Source organism: Phragmites australis, chromosome 6 (genome assembly GCF_958298935.1).
Source record: "Phragmites australis chromosome 6, lpPhrAust1.1, whole genome shotgun sequence".
NCBI lineage: Eukaryota > Viridiplantae > Streptophyta > Magnoliopsida > Poales > Poaceae > Phragmites > Phragmites australis.
In genome coordinates, this window is record NC_084926.1 from 1,362,385 (window position 1) to 1,387,530 (window position 25,146).

The 25,146-nt window shown below is 43.0% G+C and overlaps 4 protein-coding genes across 6 annotated transcripts; all 4 read left to right on the forward strand.

The window, feature by feature from the left end:
- The first annotated feature begins 701 nt into the window (after positions 1 to 701).
- On the forward strand, positions 702 to 4,626 carry LOC133920963 (uncharacterized). The gene is made up of 14 exons (XM_062365627.1): positions 702 to 1,249; positions 1,366 to 1,406; positions 1,613 to 1,682; positions 1,799 to 1,947; positions 2,071 to 2,166; positions 2,527 to 2,597; positions 2,770 to 2,831; positions 2,905 to 2,968; positions 3,070 to 3,154; positions 3,241 to 3,367; positions 3,486 to 3,559; positions 3,638 to 3,698; positions 3,787 to 3,887; positions 4,022 to 4,626. The coding sequence occupies exons 1-14, from the start codon at positions 1,174 to 1,176 to the stop codon at positions 4,346 to 4,348; spliced, it is 1,404 nt and encodes a 467-aa protein (XP_062221611.1). The 5' UTR covers positions 702 to 1,173; the 3' UTR covers positions 4,349 to 4,626.
- A 1,791-nt stretch (positions 4,627 to 6,417) lies between these two features.
- LOC133920964 (diphthine--ammonia ligase) lies at positions 6,418 to 10,930 on the forward strand. Of its 3 annotated transcripts, none has more exons than XM_062365628.1 (12): positions 6,418 to 6,655; positions 6,751 to 6,822; positions 6,956 to 7,035; positions 7,123 to 7,348; positions 7,464 to 7,496; positions 7,615 to 7,697; positions 8,199 to 8,271; positions 8,508 to 8,841; positions 8,971 to 9,305; positions 9,545 to 9,864; positions 9,989 to 10,334; positions 10,412 to 10,930. In XM_062365628.1, the coding sequence occupies exons 1-12, from the start codon at positions 6,578 to 6,580 to the stop codon at positions 10,622 to 10,624; spliced, it is 2,193 nt and encodes a 730-aa protein (XP_062221612.1). In that variant the 5' UTR covers positions 6,418 to 6,577; the 3' UTR covers positions 10,625 to 10,930. The 3 variants fall into 3 exon arrangements, with proteins under 3 accessions (XP_062221612.1, XP_062221615.1, XP_062221614.1); XM_062365630.1 differs by having other exon boundaries at positions 6,419 to 6,655; positions 8,974 to 9,305; XM_062365631.1 differs by lacking the exon at positions 8,199 to 8,271 and having other exon boundaries at positions 7,615 to 7,651; positions 8,593 to 8,841.
- A 125-nt stretch (positions 10,931 to 11,055) lies between these two features.
- LOC133920965 (rab GTPase-activating protein 22-like) lies at positions 11,056 to 16,896 on the forward strand. The gene is made up of 11 exons (XM_062365632.1): positions 11,056 to 11,788; positions 12,243 to 12,338; positions 13,051 to 13,154; positions 13,784 to 14,007; positions 14,121 to 14,243; positions 14,370 to 14,458; positions 15,654 to 15,759; positions 15,881 to 15,978; positions 16,157 to 16,399; positions 16,490 to 16,573; positions 16,659 to 16,896. The coding sequence occupies exons 1-11, from the start codon at positions 11,663 to 11,665 to the stop codon at positions 16,671 to 16,673; spliced, it is 1,308 nt and encodes a 435-aa protein (XP_062221616.1). The 5' UTR covers positions 11,056 to 11,662; the 3' UTR covers positions 16,674 to 16,896.
- Positions 16,897 to 18,579: 1,683 nt separating this feature from the next.
- On the forward strand, positions 18,580 to 19,431 carry LOC133920327 (CRIB domain-containing protein RIC7-like). Its single transcript, XM_062364937.1, has 2 exons — positions 18,580 to 18,660; positions 18,746 to 19,431. Exons 1-2 carry the CDS (start codon positions 18,580 to 18,582, stop codon positions 19,163 to 19,165), a joined length of 501 nt encoding a protein of 166 aa, XP_062220921.1. The 3' UTR covers positions 19,166 to 19,431.
- The last annotated feature ends 5,715 nt before the right edge of the window (positions 19,432 to 25,146 follow it).

Genomic DNA, 25,146 nt, shown 5'->3' on the forward strand with positions numbered 1-25,146 from the left:
CCGCATTTTCGATTGTTATTTTGGTGAAAGCAACTGTTTCTTGATGGATGAATCGATTTACATATTTTGAAGCAATGCTTGCACAACTTTAATGATCATTAATAGACAATATGTCCAAACCTGTTAATGAAAAGTTTAAAAGAGAATAACCGTTTTAGAGAGTATACATGTAATTTTAAGCATTTTAGAGAGTATATATGAAAGTTCGAGATATAATTCGTGTACTGCAGATAAGACCATTACCATATATAACATAAGACTTCTCCCCTAATTTTATTTAGTCGAGCTTGCTCAATTCTTGATATTTTGTTTTCATTCCTTCATTATTTAACCGTTTAAGCATTCATTAATACTATTAAAAAAAAATACTTACGAAAAACCTGGCATTGACAATGCGGGTATGTTCCTTTCAGGAAACCGTCAAACGCAAAAGTGTCCCATGGGATTTTACCTCGCGAAAAATGTTTACATGCAAAATGTCTTTTTAGCAGCAGTTTCCTTTTTCTACCTCATTCTTGAAGCAAACGAACAAGATGTATTTCTCCATTCTAGGGGCAAGTGGTATAGAAAAAAAAAACTGCTCAATGAGTGCGAGTAAAAAATAAAAAAAATAAAGGGCTGGAAAAAGAAAAAGAGCAACAGAACAAGATGGCCGCACCTGTCAATTAACTTGCGCGAACCTGCTCCCCGTTAATCAGTTTCTTTAACCGGCTGTTGCTATTTCTTAATCATCATCATCCGCTCCCCCCTCTTTTCCCTTCCAGGTCTCATCCGTCTTCATCTTGTTCTCTCCTCTTCCACTCTATCCGCCGCTTCCTTCTCTCTCTCTCCCCCGTCTCCATCTCCGTCTCCCGGCGAATTCGCCGACCAGAAATTTCACTTGGAGAAAGGAATTTTTTTGTACCTGTTTCTCTGGATCCGCACCCCGCTGTTAATTCGTTCGCCCGTTTTGCTCGATTTAGATTCATTCCTATTCGTTCTTCCTGTTCCCTTGTTCGTTCGATTGGAGTTAAGCGCCGCCCGGATTTCTTGCTGCTCTGTCTGGATCTGGTCTCGCTGAGTCCCGTCTGCCCCGAATCCCGATTCGATTCGGCTCGGCCCGGTGCCGTTCCGCCTCGGCGTGTTCGGATCTCGTCGGATTAGGGGAGACTAATCGATTCTTGTCGTGAGGATATGGATCATGTGGTCGGCGGCAAGTTCAAGCTCGGCAAGAAGATCGGGAGCGGATCGTTCGGAGAGCTCTTCCTCGGTGAGTTCTCTATCCACTCCCTTTTATTATCTTGAAAAAAAACCTTTTTTTTGGTTGTGCGTTTAATGGAGAAATATGCTAACTTTGATGCTGTCCTTGTTTTCTCTCGCTCGTAGCTGTGAATGTGCAGACTGGAGAGGAGGTCGCCGTCAAATTGGTACTTAATTCTCTCTGCTTTGCTATGCACCTTTTAGTATAGTTTGATGATTTTTGCTGCGTCGGCTAGTTAAGTTTATGATAAGATCACACGAGTAGAATGCAGTGAAATGTCTGTCGGATGATGGACCCTTGGTGCTTTGTCAATACGGTTAGTTGTTTGGGTTGGTGGAAACTTTTGCCATTAGTGTTGCTTTGATTTGACAGGAAAATGTGAAGACAAAGCACCCGCAGCTTCATTATGAGTCGAAGCTATACATGCTTCTCCAAGGAGGAAGTAAGTTAATGTCATAGAGCCTATCCATGCTGTTAGAATTATGGAATGGTACTTCGTGATTAGCTGCTACTACGACGATGAGTTGAGTTGGCCTTTCTTTCGCCCCTTGGTTACAGCTGGCATTCCACACTTGAAGTGGTTCGGTGTTGAGGGGGAGTATAACGTGATGGTAATTGATCTTCTCGGGCCCAGCCTTGAGGACTTGTTCAACTATTGCAGTAGAAAGTTCTCGTTGAAGACTGTGCTCATGCTCGCTGATCAGATGGTGAGAACACCATCGCTTTGTTTTGAAACTTTTCCATTCATACGTTAAATTACATCTTCTCAGTTACCGATATCGATTTTGTCATGGCTGTCTTACCTTATAAGTTGTTGATTTCTGTTCCAGATTAATCGAGTTGAGTACATGCATCAAAAGGGATTTCTTCACCGTGATATAAAGCCTGATAATTTCCTTATGGGGCTTGGTAGGAAAGCTAATCAGGTTTGTTTTTATATCTGCACTTAGTTCTTACTGTTCAGCTCTTTGTGTGAACCATATGCATTTTGCCTCTTAAATGCTTCTCTTGTGCTGCACCTTTGGGATCTTCCTGATTATGTTGCTTTAATGCCATTAGTTCTTTGTATGATTATTTTTTCTTGTGAAGGCCCAAAAGATGCTACAATAGCGAAACATAGTCTGGGCAGTATTGCTTCCGCAACACGAATCATTCATTTGTTTATCTAAAGGCTATATAGTCCCGTAGCTATATAGCTAAATATCTTCTGATTGAGAAAAAAACGTTTTTTGGAACAAGAGAATTCTTGGTCCAATTAGTGTTGAACTTACTGGCATCCCATGCAGGTATATATAATAGACTATGGACTTGCAAAGAAGTATAGAGACCTTCAGACTCACAAGCACATCCCCTACAGGTTCGTCAAAATTGCTCATCTGAGTTAATGACCACTATTACAAACTAATGCATATGCGATATATTTCCCTGATTTTCCAGAAAAATGTATGAACTTGTATGCGCAATGATAATGGTCTCAGTACACTGTACTTGTAGTTTTATGATGATGTGATGCTCATTTCAATACGCAGAGAGAACAAGAACCTCACTGGAACTGCACGATATGCAAGTGTCAATACCCACCTTGGCGTTGGTGAGTTTTTCACATTGTTTGGCTGATTAATCAAGTAGATTTTTTCCTAATCTAAGATTTTACTTAAATGCAGAGCAAAGCAGGAGAGATGATTTAGAATCTCTCGGTTATGTCCTTATGTACTTCCTTAGGGGCAGGTTAGTTTATGTCATCCATCTTTTCACCATCTGCTATAATGGTCGCACACATGATTCTGCAAATAGTATTAACGTGTCATTGATCGTTTGGTGTCGAACAGCTTACCATGGCAGGGGCTGAAAGCAGGCACCAAGAAGCAGAAGTATGACAAAATAAGTGAGAAAAAGATGCTTACTCCTGTAGAGGTAACTTATAAATAAACACTCAATAGTCCATTTAGTGCGAAAAACTGCAGTAAACAGACATTCATATGCCATTCATTATGGGTTAGGTACTCTGCAAATCATACCCGTCAGAGTTTATATCGTACTTCCACTACTGCCGTTCGTTGCGGTTTGAAGACAAGCCAGATTATTCTTATCTAAAAAGACTGTTCCGTGATCTCTTTATTCGGGAAGGTATGCTTTTGGAAATAATGTTTCTTTTGTACTTGTTCTTCTTTTGCCATCTTCCTTAGTGTTGTCCTCTACAAAGGGCATGCCGCATTCCCCATTCCTAATGGCATTACTGATGCAGGATACCAATTTGATTATGTATTTGACTGGACCATTTTGAAATACCCCCAGATAAGCTCTAATACGCGGATGAGGGTATGCAATCTTTGCTGTTTCTGTTTGATACATATTCTGTAGTTTGTAGGATTTATTCCATCCTTTTGTTTTGTTAAGGCAAGTGAAAGAACTGGAGTCGCTGGAGGACCTTCTGTCGATAAGGTCGAGAAGGCCCCAGGTTTGACCTTCTGCTCATTTTATTTTTATAACAAAGCTATCACACAAATCACGCACATGTTACAATATGGAAGCACCTTTTTGAACAGGTGAAGCATCCGGTAGAAGGAATCCTACCGGTTCTGTGAATCAGAGTGACAATTATGCACAGCGACCACGAGAGACTGTATCAATGTCATTGAAGGAAATTGTAAGTTAACTCTCCTTCCCTTTAGGCACGATCTATGAAACTTGAGGAGATTCACTGCCGGTAGTGCCTTTATTTTCTCCCTATGTAGTCCCTCACTTCTCATGAACTGAACTGTGCACGACTCATTTTCTCAGATGCATAGCACAGACCGGTCTGGGGAAAGGACTGTGGAGAGACCTCGGACATCCTCTCGTACAGGAAGTGCATCACGGAGAGCTACCGCATCAAGCAGCAGGCCAGCCTTAACAACGGAACCAAGTGAGCAGCAGTATAACCGGACAAGCAGGTTGTTCTCTAGCAACAGCGGCAGTCGTCCATCTAGCACCCAGAGAGTTAATCCATCAGCAGGCGAGTCAAGGGCCACCTCCCTTTCGCGGGCAGCTGTTGCGAGAGGTTCCCGTGATGACCCCCTCCACCGCAGCCTGGAGCTACTGTCCCTTGGCGGTGGTAAAAGGAAATAAAGGGAAGAAGAAGGTATCTGAATGCGAAAGGCAACAACGCTGTTTGCAACTCTGTAAATGACAGGATATCACCTATTTGTCAACAGTCCCACCGGAGCATCCCATAATTTCGTAGTGCTCCAGCCTGTTGTATCATTGCTTCATAGATAGCAATAATTTCTTGTTAATGCGTGTGTTGCTGTTGCGTTAGGGCCAAGTCCTAGCTTTGTGATGATTAATTTAGGGGTCAAGAACTCAAGATTCACATATTTATGTTTCTTCGTCCTTTGCTGGACTTAGTACTCGTGCGTTTCTTGTTGGCCTCTGAACCTGCTTATTCGACACAAGTTGATAAAGGGGGACTTCATGTATCAATCTCTCTCTTTGCTTGCATGTTGTCACGGTGTCATGGCATGCCGGCAGTTGTGACAAAATGACATGCAAGGTCTCACGGGATTGCACGACCTATTATGTGATGCCGAAGGGCGAAGGCTTCTTTTTTCATTCCTAAGCTCAATAGCCTATGGCACATCATAAGATTCGAACCAACTTCTCTGGAGAGCGAGCAAAATCCGCAGATATGCCCGGATTACTTGCCTTATTTTCTTCTCTTTTCCGGAAGATACAACCATGGTTCGGCTTACCGACCAGAGCTCGGTAACCGAAAAGTCGTGATTACCACGGTAACCGGTCGAAAATTAAAAAAAAAATCGGATAAAATTTATTTGGCAAATTTTGAAATTTGGGGAAAAAATCGCGATTTTAGCCGCTCGGGGACCGGTTACTGAGCGATTTTTGCGATTTATCGAGCGATTTTCTCAAATTTTCCGTATTATCGATAACCGTTCGGTTTTCTCGATTTATCAAACGGTTTCTCGATTTTAAGTGAAGTTTAACAAAAAAACTAAAAATTATCTTAATCTTGTAAAATCAATAACTAATTCATCTGAGTTTCAAATCAAATGAAACGAATTTTGTTGATTTCTTTGTAACATAATCTACATGATAAAAGTATTTATACTCATAAAAAAGTTCAAAATTTTCTGTGAGAAAATGTATTTGTTAAACCAAGTTAAATGCATAGTTTACTCTTTGCTAATCCAAAAATCATGAAACTAATTTTTTAGTCTTCTTACATGATCCTATGTCTTTTAAAAATACATGAACTCATGAATTACTTATTGTAACATGCAGGATTGTGTAAATGTGTTGCAACTAGATTAATTCATAACTGACCCATCACACCTAAAAAATTAGTGAAACCTCTTTTATTAGTTTATTTATACTATGATTGACGTAGTAAAAATAATAGTAGATATGAAAAAGTTAATTACAGTGTTGTTTCTTAACATATTCACTTTATGCTTGTGAACTTTGTAAAAATCATAGAGAAATTAATAAAATTCTAAATAAAGTGAAATCAATTTTAAAGATCCTCTTAAGATACGTTTTACACAAGAAAAATATGTGTTTGCATGTTAAATATTTCCTTAACATGAGTTAATAACTGAGCCGCACTTTTCAATTTTTTTTCATTTTTTTAAACTTCCTCCCTATAGAATATGATGCAAACGATATTATTTTTGAAATATTTTTTCACAGAAGGTCTTAGAATTATGTCTAGTTTTTTTTAAAGATTTTTTTTTGAATTTTTTGAATTTAAATTCGGTTACCGTTCGGTTTCTGAAACCGAACCGAATTGAGATGGTCGGTTATAGCGATTTTTGCTCGGTTACTATCGGTTTTTTAACCATGGATACAACAGAGGGGGGTTACCAAGCAGGAATTAAGGCAGTGATTTTGGTTGGGAAAGAACTATAGGGAAGAACCAAAGCAAAATGCTCAGGAGAGAGTAAAAGTGAGAACTTCAGTTGCAGCCCCCTCCCAACAAATTTGCCGTGCGATGCTTGCAGCTGGCAGAGCTGCAATTGGATGGATTAACAACCAACAGGGCCACTCTGCAAATCGTGCGCTGGTTCCCACGGCGGAGCTCGCCATCGTTGCCTCAGCCATTGTTGCCTCTACACCCCTGGGCCATACGCTAGCGACGATGGGCCGCAGACGAGCGTGTATGGCCTGCCTGAGCCCATGAAGCTGTCAGGCATTGCGAACTGGCGCAGGGGCCGCCGCAGGCACAGCCGCACAGAGGAGCGAAGGTAGCGAACCCATCTCCGCAGCCGGCGACCGGGGAAGGGACTCTCACCTAACCCTAGAGAGAGAGAGAGGTGCTAGGTGGAGGCGGAGGCGGCGATGGAGGTGGTGGCGCTGGTGAGCGGCGGCAAGGATAGCTGCTTCGCCATGATGCGATGCCTGGATTACGGCCACAAGGCAAGTCTACGCAGCTCCATCCATCGACCGATTCTCACCCCACTTCATTCGTATCTTATCGACGAGTCCTTGTTGAGCTTTGCTGTTGCTCGCAGGTTGTTGCTTTGGCTAATCTCATCCCCCTCGACGACGCCGTCGACGAGCTCGACAGCTACATGTACCAAACTGTATGCTCCAGGCCTCCATCTCTTCACCCCCTCACCGGGGACTGCTGTTTCTGGCGCTATTTAGTTTGGCCATTAGTTGCTGGTAGCTATTAGCTGATTGCCGTGTGTGCTGCTGTGATCGGGGATGCTGTAGGTTGGGCACCAGATTGTGGTGAGCTACGCGAAATGCATGGGTCTGCCTCTCTTTCGGAGGCGCATTCGCGGATCCACAAGGCAAGCTGTCTCAGCAAAGATCGTGCCATATGATTGATGTATGTTTTGCAGATGACACAATTTCATTGATCCGACTATTGCTTGTAGGGACCAGGGTCTTAAATATAATGTTACCGCAGGAGATGAAGTAGAGGATATGTTTGCTCTCTTGAGCGAGGTTAAACGACAAATTCCATCCATCAGTGCAGTGTCCTCGGGTGCCATCGCATCTGATTACCAGAGGCTTCGGGTTGAGAGTGTTTGCTCAAGGCTGGGCCTGGTCTCGCTGGCGTATTTGTGGAAGCAGGATCAGACTTTGCTCCTAGAGGAAATGGTAGCTTGGAAGTTCACGTTTTCTTTCTTTAATTGTCTCAACTTGCACACACACACACACACACAAAAAAGTTCACTCACATTGTAATTGTTGCTCTGGACTTTAATGCTTACAGATGAGAAGGGGAATCGTGGCAATAACAGTTAAGGTACATAGTGTACTCATAGTCTCGTATGTATAATAAATTTAACTCTTCTTGCACTCAAGTACCTATCTCTTTGTAACAACAGATTCACAATTAATGTCTGGTTTCTTGAGCTCTGTAGGTTGCTGCTATGGGGCTGAAACCTTCTTCTCACTTAGGTAAAGAACTGGCTGAACTTAAGTGTCATCTGCTCCAAATGAATGAGTATGTGTCTCGCCGCCTGGTGCCTACCATATTTGTGCTGTAGTCTTTTCCTAGACTTAAGAGAATTCATGTCAGAAGTAGCTGGTTTTTGTCCCTTGTCAAAACATATGCCTTGGTTCTGGTAAGAAAAAGAACTTATGCCTTGGTTAAGCGAAGGTACTAGTTTCCTGTAGTGAGGATCTGAGCCAGTTAGTTGAGGGTGTGGATGTATGCCTAAACCACCTAAATTCTTGTTCTCTTCAACGTGAATTTGGGTGCCTATTTCTTCTTAATAAAAAGCCACCTAATTCCTCCCAGGTTGGTCTAGTTTTTTTAGTTTCCTGTAGTGATCAATGACTGAGTAGTTTCCATACAATAGATCCTAGTTCTCGGTTAAGTCCTCTCTGCATGTTTACTGTCATGATCTTTTAAGTTTGATCTCATGATTGTTCTAAGTAATACTTAATTCTTGCTTGCATCTGTAAGCAGATTTTAATTTCTCTGTTTTTTATGCCCTATTAGGAGTTATGGAATCAATGTCTGTGGTGAAGGTGGAGAATATGAAACACTAACACTTGACTGCCCTCTGTTTCGTGTAAGTTTGAGTAGCTAACTGAAAACCGGACGCCACTTGTTTTAGAATGCTGAGCTGATTCTGACCATCAAATCATGTTGCATGACATGTTTTTACTATCTATACTCTAAACACATTCATCAAATTTTAAAGGCATTTATTTAACTTTGTAATACATGCATTAAAGTTTTTTTGTTATCAACTGTCAACTGTCAAATTTCTTTTACCATAAGTCCATAACATGTATATGTCTACAGAATGCTAGAATTATTCTTGATGATTCTGAAGTGATACTCCACTCTGCTGACTCTATCGCTTCCGTTGGAATTCTTCATCCACTAGCGTTTCATCTTGAGCACAAGCCAGATTCATCTGATAGAATCAGGGTTAGTGCTGATTCCCAAGAGAGTTCTAGTTTATTGTATGAAGTAGATGAAGGTATTGCGCACACTGATGTGGAAGAAAAACAAACCTTGAGTCCAGCACCAACTGTTGATGCTTACACAAATATAGACCTATGCATTTCAAAGACAGGGAAAAATTTGCTTTCCATTGGCTGTTGGATTCAGGATCCTTCTAATGCTTCAGAAGGTGCATTCTCTCATTCTACATCATTCCGCGTAAAATTGATCTGTTCTTTATTCCACCTGACAGGAATACTTCATTACGTTCCATGTTTCTCACTTTGTGAAACATCCATTTAATGTTCTATTGCATCAGTAGGCCTGAAGGAAGACCTTGTAGCAGTTTTGAGCAGAATTGATAATCAGCTCAAGGAAGAAGGGTTAGGTTGGGTGAACGTTTTATATGTTCACCTCTACATTTCAAGCATGAAGGAATTTGGATTGGCCAATGAAGTTTATGTCAGCTTCATTACAGAAAAGAAATGCTACCTGGGTGTACCTTCTCGCAGTACAATTGAATTGCCACTAGTTCAGGCTGGGTTGGGCAAAGCATATGTGGAAGTTCTAGTTTCAAATGAGCTGGTCAAGAGAGTTCTACACGTGCAAAGCATCTCCTGTTGGGCTCCTAGCTGCATTGGACCTTACAGCCAGGTGCAAGATACACTCATTGATAATGCCATGAATTCATGTTTTAAGTTGTTCGTTTTTCTACAATTTTACATTCATTCCTGCTGATTTGCGATATCAGTCATTCTCTTGGGGATGGTCGTTTCACAATATATAAGGTGCTGCATGTAGATTAGTTGCTGGTCAATTGAACCTATATCCTCCAGATTTTTTTGGCAGATGTTAATGCTGCAACATAATATGTTTCCTCTACTTTCTTTTAGGCAACACTTTATGGAGAGATTCTTTATATGGCTGGTCAGCTGGGGCTTGACCCCCCTACGATGAAGCTCTGTCCTGGTGGTCCAATGGCTGAACTAGAATTAGCATTACAAAATAGTGAAGCTGTGGCTAGTGCCTTTAGCTGCTCTATCTATTATTCAGCAATACACTTTCTGGTGTACTGCTCTTCACACTTGACATCCGATGAGAGGGAAGAAGTCGAACAAACACTGCAAAGTTCTTACATTACTCGCTTGGATTGCTCAAAAACTGGATCATATCCCACTGTTCTATATGTATTTGCACCAGATCTCCCAAAAGGGTATGTATATCTTCCCTTTTATATATCGGCAAGAAAGCGATGTAGTTTTGACTGACATATTTTAAATATGCAATAAAATGTTATTCTGAACTTCATAAGAAGGAATTTTTTTCACGTTTTTCAGAGCACTTGTGGAGATAAAACCTATATTGTATGTCCCCACCAATAATGACGAAGTTGCAACCAGAGAGATGGAGAGTGGAGTGCCGCAGCCAGCACTGAGCAAAGCTTGGAGTGACTGGGGTGCACAATACTCTGACTTGCATGACTCATGCTGCCAGATCCACATAATTGGTGGGAGAATTTGTTCTGCTGTGGTCTCGATCACAAGCGAGATCGCATCAAAGATCTGTTCCACAGCCAAACAGCTAGACTACAGTGAGGAGCATTTGAAAGTTCTTGCTAGATTTTGTGTTTTCCAGCTCGCAAAGATCCTGGTGGATAACAAATTTTCCTGGGACAGCATAAAGGTACGTCTGTGTGCTCTAATTACATTGCAGCTTCACTTGTTTTTCCTAATCAACATTGCTGAAAAAAAAATCTGCAGATGTTGAGGTTCTACTATTCGGTAGAGCACTCAGTGGCAGCGGATGTGATGTCCCATGCGTTTTCTGTGGCCTTCACCGTGCTCGCAGAAAACAATAGTTCGTTACAAATTGATGGGGTTCCTCCTTATAACATTGTGCCGGTATCTGGATCAGGTCGCTCAGCATGTATGAACGATATACTAACATTCGAGTTATTGGCTTCCATAGTTTAAGTCAAACCCTATCCTGTACAGCCTTCCAGATTGGTTGCTGCGATTTGCTGGAATGGAATGCAGCTCTTCTTTGGGGTGTCTGGGGCATGCAAAATTTGTGCCAGAATAGCCGGCGGTCTATTAGTTGTCAGTTGGACAACGGTTAATCATTTTCTTTAGGCTTGGCAGGATAAGTATACCATGATCATGTGATACTACGCTACATTTCTATACACAATACACTGGGTCTTATTGGCCCGTACTGAAGCTTGTAATGACATTGGTCTACTGAGATCTATTTTATATCGTGTTATTTCTTTGTGGTAATGGCCTTATTGCTTATTGGATCATACAATATATTTCTGTTAGTAAAACTGAAGGTGCCGCCGCGTAGCTACACTAATCTGGCACGCACGTCGCCAAATATCCTATTTAGAATAAAAGGAGCAGATATTCCAGAATCAAGAAGTAGTTGTGCCTACTATTTAATGGGGGAAATAAAAGATAAACAAACTCCGGATTTCCCCTCTAACGAACCGACCAACGATTTGCAAACGAAGAAACTAACAAAATCTCTAAATGGTGCAGCCTTAACAGTAAACTCTCCCATCTGCCAACAGGAAAGCTGACCAAGAACAATACGAACGAGCCCTCTCTACTGAGTTGGAACAATTCCATTGGGAGGACCGATAGGAAAAGAGATACGACTAACTGAGTCCATCCATCGAAGTTACCTTCTTAGAAAGCTCACGACACATTCTGTCAAGCTGGTAAAACTAAGCATCTGTGCTTCTCTGTCTCTCTCCTCTCTCGTCTTGCCCCCTCCCTCTCTCATCCTCCTCCCTGCCCAGGCCAAATTTAGCCGTTATACCTTCTCTCTCTCTCTCTCTCTCTCTGAGAACACGCACACATCGAGAGGGAAAGGAGGAGAGGGATAACATTTCCCAAATCGTTCTTGGCTGCGATTCTTCCTACGCGAGCGCGAGGAGCTTCACTTGTTCCGGCTGACCAGCAACTGGATTCTTGATTCCATCTGGCAGTTCCATTTGGGCAATCAAGATGAACAAGATGATGTTCATGGCGTGCTGCTACAACGATCCGGAGATGCTGATCGATCCGGACACCGTCTACCCCATCCGCCCCGAGTGCCGCGCAGACGCCCCCAAGACGCGCTTCAAGCCCCGGGTACGTGATTCTCCTGATTCTTAAATCTAATCTAATTTTTTGACCTCCTGCTCTCCCGTTTCCATGTTTAGTAGGTGAGATCTAATTATGGACTGGTAGTCTTACTGAATGAAGTGAAACTGTGAGATAGCTAGACTCAAATGATGAATTAATCTAGTGAGATGATGCGTGAGTATTCAGTCAGATTGAAGGTGCAAATGCAAGTGAATGAGTAAGAACTAGTGAGCATAACAGAAGCCTAAGGCCAATCGATGGATTCTGGATGAATATCAAATCTCAAAGATTGATATTTTCAATAAAAAAACTTTCTCTTTTACCTTTAATCTCAAATCGAATTGCTGGGCGGAGTCATCGAGGAATGCTGATTAGAGATATTAGTGGATGCCATGTACTGATCATGAGGTGCATTGACTGAATTATTCGTTGCATTTTTGTTTTCTGTCCCTATTGGCAGCCTGGCCTGACGTTAAGTCCAAAGAGATGGAAACTGCTCCTCAATGAGGGAGGTTGCCTGGACATAGCTGGAATGCTCAAAAGAGTACAACGTGGGGTAAGCTATATTTTCTCCAGATTCGTGACCAAGAGCCTATTTCAGTGATATGTATATCTCACACTGAGAAATTGCATGTATTTTTGTGTAAGTAGCATACAAAAAGTATAAAACTCTTATTCAGGACACTTCTTCCCAGCTGTATATATGGTCAAGAATTGTTCACACAAAATGAAGTTTAGGAATTTCTATTGAATGCACTTTAATATTTTGACTTGCTTAACTTGTCCTTGTAAGTTAACAAAAGATTTGATGGAAAAAATCTAGATCATAGTTGTTTAACGCTTTAAGCAAAAGCAACCTTACCTACACGGCTACACCCTCTTTTACGAAACAACCTTATCAATACCCTCTGACCTCTACAAGAGGCTACTCTGTGTATTCTAATCGCAGTAACCTTTTCGCAGTCTCCTTGGTAAATTTGTTCTTATCATGCTCAATTTCCCATCCATTGTTTCTTATTCTAGTTATTTAACTATACCTCATTACCTCTCCAAGAAAAGGCATTGCTACTCCACGCATTCGAATAGGCTAAATGCAGTCCTTTATACATTTCTTCTTCGTCTTCTCAATGATGATCTTGCAGCATGGTGTCCCTTTTATGGCCTTTATTGCTACCACATGTTTTTTTTTATACCAGAAATTGATACTACGTGTTGTGACTCAGATTCATTCAGCCATTATATGTTCTTTATTTTGGTTGTGCAAACAGGGCGTCCACCCAACCATCAAAGGAGAAGTTTGGGAGTTTTTGTTGGGATGTTATGACCCTAAAAGTACTACTGAACAACGGAACCAATTGCGACAGCAGCGAAGGTTTTTCTGCATTTGCACAATTTTTTTCTTTGATCATGTTTGTTCTTTTTTATGTCTCAATATAAAATGCAAGTTTTCATTGCAGCACATTATTTCTATATAGCCTAGAAAAGGCATTGCCCTTTTTTCTGTAGTCCCTTTTGCTGCAAGGTTGATACAATATGGTAGTTTAAGCAGACCCTAAATAGTTTAAACATATGCTTTCACGTGCTTACTAACAGTATGATGGAACTGTTCAAATAATTTTTAAGTGGTTTTGAGATACAGAGATTTTTAGGAAACTGAAAGTAGTGTGAAAAAGGCTATACACATTGGAACAATTTTATTTCTATCAAGGCCGTTGGTGGCTCTTTTACTTTTTATATTCTCTTTGTTGGTGGCTCTTGGTTGGGTTTCATCTCTAGCCTATCTCAACTTGCTTGGGATTAAAAGGCTTTGTTGTTGTTGTTGCAAGTTGAAAGACTGGGTTATGAAATATTAAAACTCTGGCATATGCTATTCTGCACCATGGCACACTATTTTATTCTCACAGGAAGTTCAGCATTGCTTTATGTATCTTATAAAGAAGTTATTCACACATCATATGGACGAGATAAGGAATATACTCATCGGTTTGCGTGTTTTGATAGGTTAGAGTATGAGAAACTAAAAACTAAGTGCCGAGAAATGGACACAACAGTTGGTAGTGGAAGGGTAGTTACTATGCCTGTAATAACAGAAGATGGCCAGCCTGTCGAAGACCCTAATTCAAATGGAGGGGCACGGCTTTCTTTGGTGGGCTCTGAACAGCAAACCAATGGTGCACCACTCCCAAAAGAAGTTATTCAATGGAAGCTTACTCTGCATCAAATTGGTAAGCACTGTTGTCTCTGTTTCAGCATCTGCTATATCTATCATTTATATAAAAGAAAAAAATGGCATCTTTAATTTCCATTTATCTGATTTTTTTACATTATTCAATTATAGGTCTTGATGTTAATCGTACTGATCGTCAACTAGTTTATTATGAGAGACAAGAAAATTTGGCAAGGCTGTGGGACATTCTTGCAGTGTACTCATGGATTGATAAGGACATTGGTTATTGTCAGGGTGAGTTGTTGAAACAGATATTTTTGTTAATCCAGTCTTAGTTAAAAGAAAAGAAAAGGCTTTACCATGTTAGTTTGCTAAACGCCACGCTGTGCAAATTTGTTACGTCCTCTAATGTATAAGCAGGAATGAGTGATCTTTGTTCACCAATATCAATCCTTCTGGAACATGAAGCAGATGCTTTTTGGTGCTTTGAACGTCTGATGCGCAGGGTGGTAAGCACCCATAGATACTTAACCTTTTTTATTCACTGAACAAATGTACAGATCCTTCCTTGAACAAATGTACAGATCCTTCCTTGATCACCTTCTGCTAAGATATGTATTTTAGAATAAAATTTTGATTGAAACTTCTGTATATATGATATAGTATTATATAATTGTAAAGTTATAAAGACTCTGTACAGAACTGCAGTTCAACCTTGCAGTTAACACAAAAAGTCAAGATAGTCGCTGTATGGTACACCAATTAGCATGGTAGTAATTCTTTTTCACATACGTGCTTGCATAATATAAGAACCTTGTGGGTGTGAACTCTGAGTTTGAGGTTTCTATTTGTTATTTTTAGCTCACCTAATTGGCTGATTTTCACTTAGCACAAATGTTTAATGGTATGACAAACTAAAAGGAACCATTTTTTGTGTAAACTAAATCTAGGAACTACTAGAGTTTTAATGACTTCAACTTGGCATAATCTTTCATCATGTTTGTAATGTGTTGGTTTTGCATTGCTGTGTAGAGCCTATGGGCGTAATTTGGTTTGTTCCAAACTTTGCCCTACCATTTTGTGTTGGATCTCGGAATTGGTCATCTGGAATTTTGGCCAAAGAATTGGCAAGGACATGTGTTAGGGTAAACACCCGCCGAATAGCTAGGAGACGTCGACTGCTAGAGGAGGGATTGGACTATAGATTGAAGAGACTTAGAATATTGAGGGAGACATAGGAGAAGGGGACTGGAAACTAGCTTGATCTCTCTTTCTTCATTCATTAATCACAGCTGGCGCCGTGTATATACAGCCGGCATACAAAGACTCCATTCAAACTAACTCTATCTCTAATCTTATCTCTAGGTTATATCCAACTCTATCTCTTAATCTTATCTCTAATTCTCTCCTGATTTAAACTAACCAAACTCTATCTTATCTCGTAAAGTGAACCTGATTCAAACTAACAAACTGACCACGCGCTACAGCACCGTGGTTATTGTTCACATATGTGAACAGTGCGCGCGAACAGTAATTCCTGCACCTAACAACATTTATGTGATATAGATGTCAATAAAAGACATGGGGGATAAAACCATGCCACATAGCTATTTGATATTGATATCAACCTAATACTTGGGAAAAACTATGGTCTACCTGGTTGCATGTGGTATCTGTCTTATTTAATGTTTCTGGAATATGCAGAGAGGAAATTTCAAGAGTACTTCTACTTCCATTGGAGTTCGATCTCAGCTGACCACCTTGTCATCCATAATGAAAGCTGTTGATCCAAAGCTACATGAGCATTTAGGTACAGTCATATGGAGCTACATGTTTACTGAACAGCTCACAGAAAGCAATATCTAAATTTTGTTTTATGGCACAATAAAGGTGCATGTTTGTACGCCCTGATAAAATGATTATTTATGCAGAGAATCTTGATGGAGGGGAATACTTATTTGCCTTCCGTATGCTGATGGTTCTTTTCCGTAGGGAGTTCTCTTTTGTAGACACAATGTACCTTTGGGAGGTAAGCTGCCAGGACAAAATTTTGCAACAAAATTCTAGATATTTTAATTGCCTATACAGTAAGGTAGCTTTCTTAAAAATTCAATCTAGACATCACTAATATCCAAATCAAGCATAATGACATCTACCAATATCCAAATCAAGCATAATGTATTTACAAAGATACTCATGATTTGCAGCTCATGTGGTCTATGGAGTACAATCCAAGTCTCTTCTCAATGTTGGAGAGTGACACTGGCACATCTAGCACGAACACAAAGGATGAAAATGTCCTAAGACAGTGTGGAAAGTTTGAACGGAAAAAATTGCAAGCAACTAAGAAAGATGAGATCCCCCTATCCGTCTTTGTTGTAGCTAGTGTTCTAGAGGCTAAAAACAAGCTGTTACTGAGTGAGGCAAAAGGTCTAGACGATGTTGTCAAGGTCTCCCTCCCTCCCTTACCCCCCCCCCCCCCCCCTCTCTCTCTCTCTCGTGATGATGATGATTGAAATTTATGTTTTTATATGCATCAGATCTTAAACGACATCACTGGTAGTCTGGATGCAAAAAAGGCATGCAGAGGAGCACTGCAGATTCATGAGAAGTACCTAAACATAGTGAGTCCTCTTTTAATTCATAAAACTTAGACATTACACGCTCAAAAGTCGAAATTAAAATAACTTTGTACTTTCCTGATTGCAGGTAAAAGCGTCATAGCATCATGTACAGCTTCGGTTGGGCTTTTTTTGTGGATTGGAGAAGCAGCTGTATCACCGAAAATTTTCATTCTTTATAGGTGTATTCTGTATTTCTTTGACCCAATTGTAATATTGCATTTGCAAAAGAAAAAAAAAGGAAAGGAAAGAAAGAACGCCAATCTTGTAAAGATACGGTACAAAATCTTTATACTGAAATAAATTCGTCGTGATTCTTTTTGCTAGCCGCAGTCGTTTTCATACTGCAACTGCGCAACAGATTTTGTTCACCTTGATTGAACAATATGTTGTACTTTGAAGATGAGTCACTGTCTGTGGGTGTATTTGGTTTCTGAATTGTTGGGTTCCAGCCAGTGTGCAACCACGATTATTTCCTTTTACAGATCTATATTTGCATTTTTTTAGTCGAAACTTCGCCTGATTCTGTAGCTTCCAAGTGTATGGACTAGTGAACTAGAAATCAGCAAGTGAAACGACAATCAGTTGGGCTGAAGCTACGCTGAAAATTTTAGTCAGGTCCCTACGGTCTTGATGTCAAATGAGAACATTGGAAAATGAAGAACCATAGAATTATTGTATTACCTATGTAAATACCAAAACGTTCACAGAAATGGTTTATCTAGTTCGTTCCCATTTGTGTTTATCAGCAGGGACCATGGGCCTCTGCGAGCAGCAAGCCTAGATCACCTTGGTGCAGTGCATCCAATTGATAACAGGTATTGTTTTCGTGCAATTGAGTAATAAATTTTCAGCAAAAACTATCAATGAGGCTTTTAACAGTTGTAACTTGAGATACATGCAAAATGGTAAAACAAGAGCCTGCAGGGCTTTCCACCTAACAGACCCCTCCTGATTCTTCTGTACTACCTATTCCCACCATTTGCGTTGCAGACCAGTAAACAGAACCAGGGCCTCTCAAACAGGACTACGTCGAGATGAACTGAAAACAAGGGAACCTTCACCAAAAATAGTACACTATAAATAGTGTCAATGCAACAAACTTTCTGCCCTTCCATTTCTCCAACTAGGAGGAAATCTAGGCCTGCCTCTCTTGGAGCTCTGGAGGGGACTGGAATTCAGCTAATTTGTGTCAGATCATGCAGGAATAGGAGGTCAAGAGAATTCTCGCAACCACAATGAGGATGCAACCAGGAAGATGAAATTCTGTCAGATTGGACTTTGTCGCTCCCTGCAAATTGTTCCCTTCCATAGGTATGTGAGTCTGATTCATTCGGATGATAATTCTCTGGTAGATCATCTGGTGTGTTTGTAATGATTAGCCTCGTTGCATGGCTCTATTCTACACAGAACATTCAGGGTAACAATTGATCACTTCTAAGATTTGTTCCCGAATGTTGTTTGCGAAGATTTTTACAAACAAACTTCTGACAATTACACCATACCGTGTTCTTCACAGTTTTTGAACGAACCTTTTTTTTTAAAAAAAATTGAACGAACGTGTTCTTCACAGTTCAAACTATACAGGGAACTGTTCATCCTTACGATTTGATATACTTTTTGAAGGCTAGTTCAAGAGGTGTGGAACGCAAATACTTAAGTGGTGGATTCCTCTGGGGGCACCGCGGGCGGGCAGCCGCCTGTGGAACCTGCTAAGATGAAGGGGCTTCTCAAGGGCCTCCGATACATCTCGCAAATTTTCGGTAAGCACAAGGATTCTACACTAAAAATGCCATTTCAAAATCTAATTTCTAAGTCGCCTGATTAATAGGAGATGCGAATTTCTAATACCATCCACAAGGAACACCAGTCACCCACCTCAATGGTGCTCATAGCAATATAGCATACTTCAAATCAATGCAAAACACAATGCAATACTCATGAAATAGGATGGTGTTGTAAGATGTGTAACTTGCCTGTTGGGTGTTGCAGATGCTAAGGAGCCGGAGATGCAGATCGGGAACCCGACGGACGTCAAGCACGTCGCGCACATCGGCTGGGATAACGCCTCCGTCACAGCGCCCAGCTGGGTAATCGCTTCCACTCCGAGCGCGCCATTCGCGTGCTCCTCAGCCGCCAAATCTTCATCTAACGGCTCCGATCCGCTTGTTGCAGATGAACGAGTTCAAGGCTACGCCAGGGGCGCCCAGAGGCGGCGAGCCGGAGCCCTCGCAGCCAGGGGGAGGAGGGGGAGGAGCGGGAGGGTGCGGAGAGGAGCAGCCGTCGCAGGCCGGTGGAGGAGGAGCAGGCGGAAGGGCGGAGCAGGCGGAGCGGCCGCGGCGGACGAAGGGGAAGGGGTCGCGGGGCAGCGAGGCGAAGCGGCGCGACTGCGCGGGCGAGGGGTTGCGGCGCGATCAGCGGGTGGGGAAAGCGGAGGCGGAGGGCGGCGAGGGGGATGCAGCGCCGAAACAGCGGCGGAGGAAGCCGCGGGCGTCGGGTGGGCGGTCGAAGTCGTCGTCCGGTGGCGCAGGGTGCGGCCCCGCCTCGGACACGGCGGCGGCGCCGGTGGCGGAGGACGACCGCAACGGCTACTGAGGTGGAGGAAGTCTCTGTGTGGTGTGGCTGGCATTACTACCTGCTCCGCTTCGCTGCTCGCGCGCCGTTGGGGTTCGAGCTCGACTGGCCTAGTATATATGGAGGAAGTCTTTCTTCAAATTTGAATTTGGTTTTTGTTTGGTTCTCTGGAGATTGGAGAGATTTGGGCCTTTTTCTCTTTTCTGTTCTTCTTTTACATTGTTTTGGGCCGGGTCTTCCGATTGTTTTTAGATGCTCGTGTAACGTAGAGTGGCACAACCAGCCAGGCGGAGGATACAAAAGGCCCGTCTGTATGTTTAGCACGTGTTATCAAGTGTATACTCGTAATTTTTTGTATATATTTGCAAAATTTACATTTAAAAATACATATATTTGCAATTTTTTTATTTCAAAACGGATGTATACTGGTAATTTCTTCCCATACATATTGAGAAGAATTATAGTTATGGCGTCTCCTCCATCGCCATCATAGCTCGTGGCCTTGTCACCTAAACATCTGAGAGGAGACTGGTGAAACAGTACACTGGGCAAATAGGCCCTTCTTGTCCTTCACCTTTACAGGCCGTTCGTCGCATGACAATTGCTGCCCAACTCTCGCGTGGAATCTTGGACAGCTGGGCCTACCATGTGGGCCGCTCAGCGTCGCTTCCACCCCGCCGGCTTCCCGGCAAGGCGGCAACTCTTCCAACTTCCGTAGCGGGCCGGCGGGTGGGCCGAGCGGCCATGTGGTCAGTCTTCCAGGAGCCCCAACCCTCCTCCAGCAGCAAGCAGTTCGTTCAGCGGTGTAGCGCTTTGCGTCGCTGGCTCAAAAAATCTAATGGTCTTTAATTAGCGGCTCCTTCGATCCAGCTTTGCAGCGGTGTTCGGAGAAGATTCGGGATGATGCTGATTAGGAATTGTATTTGTATTGCTGTGGCTTTTCAAGTTTGTGATTGTACTTTGCTTATTACTAATCGAATAAAATCACCTTCCACCCTCCCAGCTCTTGGGCCCGTGCAGCTGTCGGTTCCGCACGCCTCTGCCTCCGCCGAACGGAGCGGACGAGCTCATTGCCCGCGCCGCGGCTCTCCTCGGCCGCCGCCGCCCGCTAACGTCCAGACGCCGGGGAATTTCCCTGTACAGCTCGACGCAGCACATCCAGCTGCTGCACCGCCTCGCTCGTTGTTGGCAAGGTATCCATCCGGTCACCCCATTCGCGATGACAAATTATTCACTCGTTCACGAACCCAATCTAGCTAGGCCTCCTCATCCGTCATCCAGTCATCCTCCAAAACGTGTTAGCGTACCTACTTGCCATCTTTATTTTCCGCAACCGCGATATGGTGGACATCTGATCACTCCACCGGCATCAGTCTGCAATCTGAAACTTTTTTTTTTACCGAAAGCAATCTGAAACTGTAAAGCACAACTAGCCCATATGGTTCAACCGTTCAAGTCACCAACTGGTGGCAATGGTGTTCCAAAATTGACCCCTAGATAGATTATATGAACTAAATTCCACGACCGTGCATTGTTCTTATGCAAAGGTGAGAGTAAACTCTTGTAAAATTGTACCAGATTGATCTAACTATAAGAGATTTTTTTAGAGTAACCGGGATGACTTTCATTGATATAACACGAACTTTATAGACCACCGGTTACACAACCTAGATTTTTGACTCACCTTCTACCGAAACACCCGCATATTATATCGCCTCGCCAGCGGTGGACGAAGCACACCAAAGATGAAGATGAGAGCCGTTCCGTCGACCGACAAGGAAGCGTAATTTTTTTTCACCACATGAGACAACTCGCCAAAGATGGGCCTTAGAAACGCTGAACGCACGACCTCCGCACAATGATCATCGACAATTACCTTGTCAGACAAGAGGAGAATCGACGCTACCAGCTTCAACCTCGGTGTGAACTCCACCATCGATGAGCATCCAACAGCATCCTCCGTGGTCGTCGACACCCAAGTCGACGACCCGAAAACCAAAACCACCATCAGCACCAGCTGCAACACCAGCACTCCGACAGAAGCGCACCTAAACAACACAAACACCAAACCTTGACAAAAGCCTGCCATGGCCACCAGCCAGCAGGAAACCAAACCCCGACGAGACTTCACCACTGGTGACACTTCTCGGAACCAAACCCTACACTAAACTACAGGCATAAAACAACTAATCTACATCCTAAACAGCTACTAAACTGCTCTAGTACTAACCTAAACACCAGGGGGGCAACCACCCTTCAGCTCCGACGACGAGAGGCTGTCGGAGGAGAGAGGGCCAGTCGAATCGCCTCTAGATCACCTTCTTTGCCTCTGACTCCTCCGCTCGGGAGCTCGGGAGGTTTCCAGAAGCAAATGTCCAATCTAACGGTAAGATTTAATAAAGCTCTTTTTTAAGGAAAAAACAAGAAACATTTCATGGCTCATTTCACCGCCCGTGCAGGAGCAACAGCTTTACATTGGCTGAGACTTGTAACTGACTCTAGCAATTTTCTCAATCTCTTTTGTCTACAGGCCTTTGTAGCAACCCTTTTGCGCACTAATTTCAGTCGTTCGTACATTTGTGTGTTTCAGGAGTACTCACGGGGATGTCCTTATTCTTCGGTTCCCGTCGACAGAACTTGCATCAAAACCAGCCAGCTCGTAACGTAGGGGCTTCTTGATCTGGACAGAACAGAAGTGTAAACAAAACGCTAGTTTCGATAAAGATCATCCACTTTTTTATTTCAGTTGACAGGCAACTACTTGCACGATCTTGCCTTGCATGATGAGCATGTACGGATGTCGATGACAAGCAACATGTTTGCTGACAAGAGAGAAACTTTCCCCAGGTGAGTAACTCCCTGCCGGATTATCTTCTCCATTGCCAATACTGACAACGCACCATCTTGGTGCAGCCCACTGAGGCGTAGATATCTTCATTCCTCATTCCTCTATAGAACAGAATCTTTTGTCCATTCTTAGGCATTTGCTTGCAAACACATCCGATGTATTCGCATCACATTTGCGCTCTGAAAGTGGGGTGCCCAAGTGCCACCCACTTCAGATTGCAAGTTTCAGGAACTTTCAGAAAACAGTGGGCTCGTGTCCTTTCAGATATGGGCTCTTTTACGGTGCTCCTCTTACCTCTTTGAGAGGCGAGAGGAAATTTTAATCTAAACCGTTGATTGATAGAGGGTAGTTTTGACCATATGTAATGCAAGTAGTAAGGAAATCAGCAGTCAATCAAATACATGTGAAGTAGTAATGGCGTGAATCTTCCATAGCAACCACGTACGATAAAAAATGTTGAAATTGATGTTTGGATCTGGATCATGCGCAAATCAGTTCATATTCTCAAAAGAAATGTGTGTAACAGATACCTTTTTAAGTTTGGGATTTCTTTCCATCCTAATTTGGAATTCGAGATTATACATATTCCTAAATTAGTATCTGTATATCTAAATTAAAATTTTGGAATAGGTTGGAGCAAAGTCATATATTCAAATTACAAAATAAGTAGTGGGAAGTGATATACGTTTAGATCACATGGTCTATCAAATTTATTTTTAGAAGTATCTTAAACTTTCCAGCATAATAATGATTTGGTGTGCATATTAAGTGAATTTTGAACTAAATTATGTACTTTTTTATTTTTGTTTGTACAAGTCGTATCACATCCAGTCTCACGATTTAATGTCGTTCATGCATAATTTTTTACTAGAAAGGAAGTTTCTTAAAGGGCAATATTTAATAATAATGACAATTCCTAAAAAAAAAAGCTATAATGACTACCATTCCATTTATGTGCCGATTGTTTCCATATGATCCTGTCCCATTAACGTGGAGCAATAGGTGCAATTACTGCACTAACCTTTAGAAGGTCAAAGTCACCTCTTACCCCTACAAAATAATATATCATCCTAGCCATTGGATAAAAAAAACCAACAGCTCCCAGGAAAGATGGTGTACCTTAGAGAATCTACCTTTATATATATTCCCTCTGGTCTCTTTCTCCCCAGAGCTCATCTCACCTGCATGCACTCCCCTTTTAGTTATCTTCAACCTGCAACAGTTGCATCAGAAATCATTCGTTCTCAGTAGGATGCTTGTGCTAGCTATCCTATCCGGAGAAATGGACAGCTTTATTTGTGCTCGTCCCTGAAGTTCGCTACTGACGACACTGTAGCGGTCCACTCACCAGGAAGTGGAGAATTGTGCTTCCCAATCTGGAAGTGAGCACTGCTCCTTGAGATGGACTGCATACATGCATGGTGGCTAGTTTCTTCCGTCTAACTCGTTGTAACAAACAAAAAAAATTACTACAACTTGCTACTGTATGTAATTGTTAGTTGTTAATTAGCTTATATATGCAGAACTTGTTAAAGAATCTGAATTTTCAAATACATATTCTTTTCTTCAGGCTCAGCTTGTAACTGATCTCATGGCTGGTACTAAATCAGCCAAAGTGAAGGACACAGTGTTTTTGGACGTTTTAAGGCCGGATCAGTGTGCGACAGGATTGGCGATTCTGATTTGAAGGCTGGAGTAGTTGTCGCTGGACCAAGGAGCGCATCGTCTTCCAGCTTCTTCGCTGTTGATCGATATGATGCGCTCTCCATTGCGAGTTGCTGTCAGCATTATTGTAAGGTAGTTGAACCACCGTTGTTCCTGTGACGCCGAAACAGGCCTGACTGTACTTTGGCCCAATTCCCTCCTGAAACCGAGCTCTCAGCTGCTGCCGCATTTCTGTGTCATAAACAGGTACTGCACAGTACACTGTATGTCCCGTTGCGCTGCACGCCGGCAGCTCGCCTGGTGACGAACTGATGCTACCATCACCATTGCATTGGCCGCATCTACGTGCATGAGAGACGGCATTGGCCTTATCCGAACTGTGATCTTGCTCGGTTGTTGGTGCCTCACAACACAACTCGACCCGTGAACCATTGTTAGTACGTACACCACTAGTATCTATCCAGCAATCTAGTGTGATCTTGCAGGCTAGCTGCTATAGCTCTTAACTCTTCTCTGTGAGTGTTCATCACTTGGTTTATTTTAATGCAGCGCCAAGTAACGCGCGGCCAAGTGTGATCGCCGCGCGGCGCGCAGTCCCTGTCTCGCTTGACGAGGCGCCGCGCCGGATTTGGATCTCGGACGACAGCGCCTTGATTGCGTTGGGGCCGGACGCATCAATGGATCCGGCGAGAGCGCCCGCGCGCTGCTGCGCCGGTGGATCGGCGCGGCCGCGGGCGCCGTCACCCTCGGCCATTTAATCCCAGTTGGCGTCGTTGTCCTCTCGATCGTTTCGTTTCCCCGGCCTTTCTTCGGCAGTTAATTCGCGTCAAGGCTGTGTCAGTTTAGGAGTTCCTTAAAAGCAAAATCGCATTTAATACAGGGGGAAAAGCTGGGACAGGGACCCCCGGGATGGGATGGGATCGAATCGGATCCGAGCCCTAGATCTCCGCTCTTTGGCAGCAGTACCACCTATGTACGTCGTGTCCGTGTATCCTGCATCACATGTGTGATATTGCAATCCAGGAACAGTGCATAGTATCTTCTTGTTCCGATAAGCAATGGTTCTAGCAGCATGATCTATAGTCAAATCAATGGCGATGCACGGTCGGTTCCTTGCTGGGCCAGGCATGCACCGCAGCGCGCGGCCGGTGCCGGGACGGGAGGCCTCGAGACACGCGCGCGGGAGCTCGCTGAGGGGCTGAGGGACGGGAAGAGAAGTGAAAATACGGTGACGCGGCCGGAAACTGATGGCGATGGAGGCGAGCTGAGTCTTCCAAGCGACCGGTGGATGGATCCATCGCCCGTGGGCGGCGTACGTGGCATTTATGACCCATCCGGAACGGGACACGGATGCCTTGGCACGTACGGACGAGGGAGAGGGAGCGGGGAGCAAGAGTCCGACGCGCGTACGCACGCGCGTGTGGAGTACGGTGCATGTGTGTGTTTGCGCCTGCGCGCGGCCGGGGGTCAGTGTCCAGCTAGCCCGCCA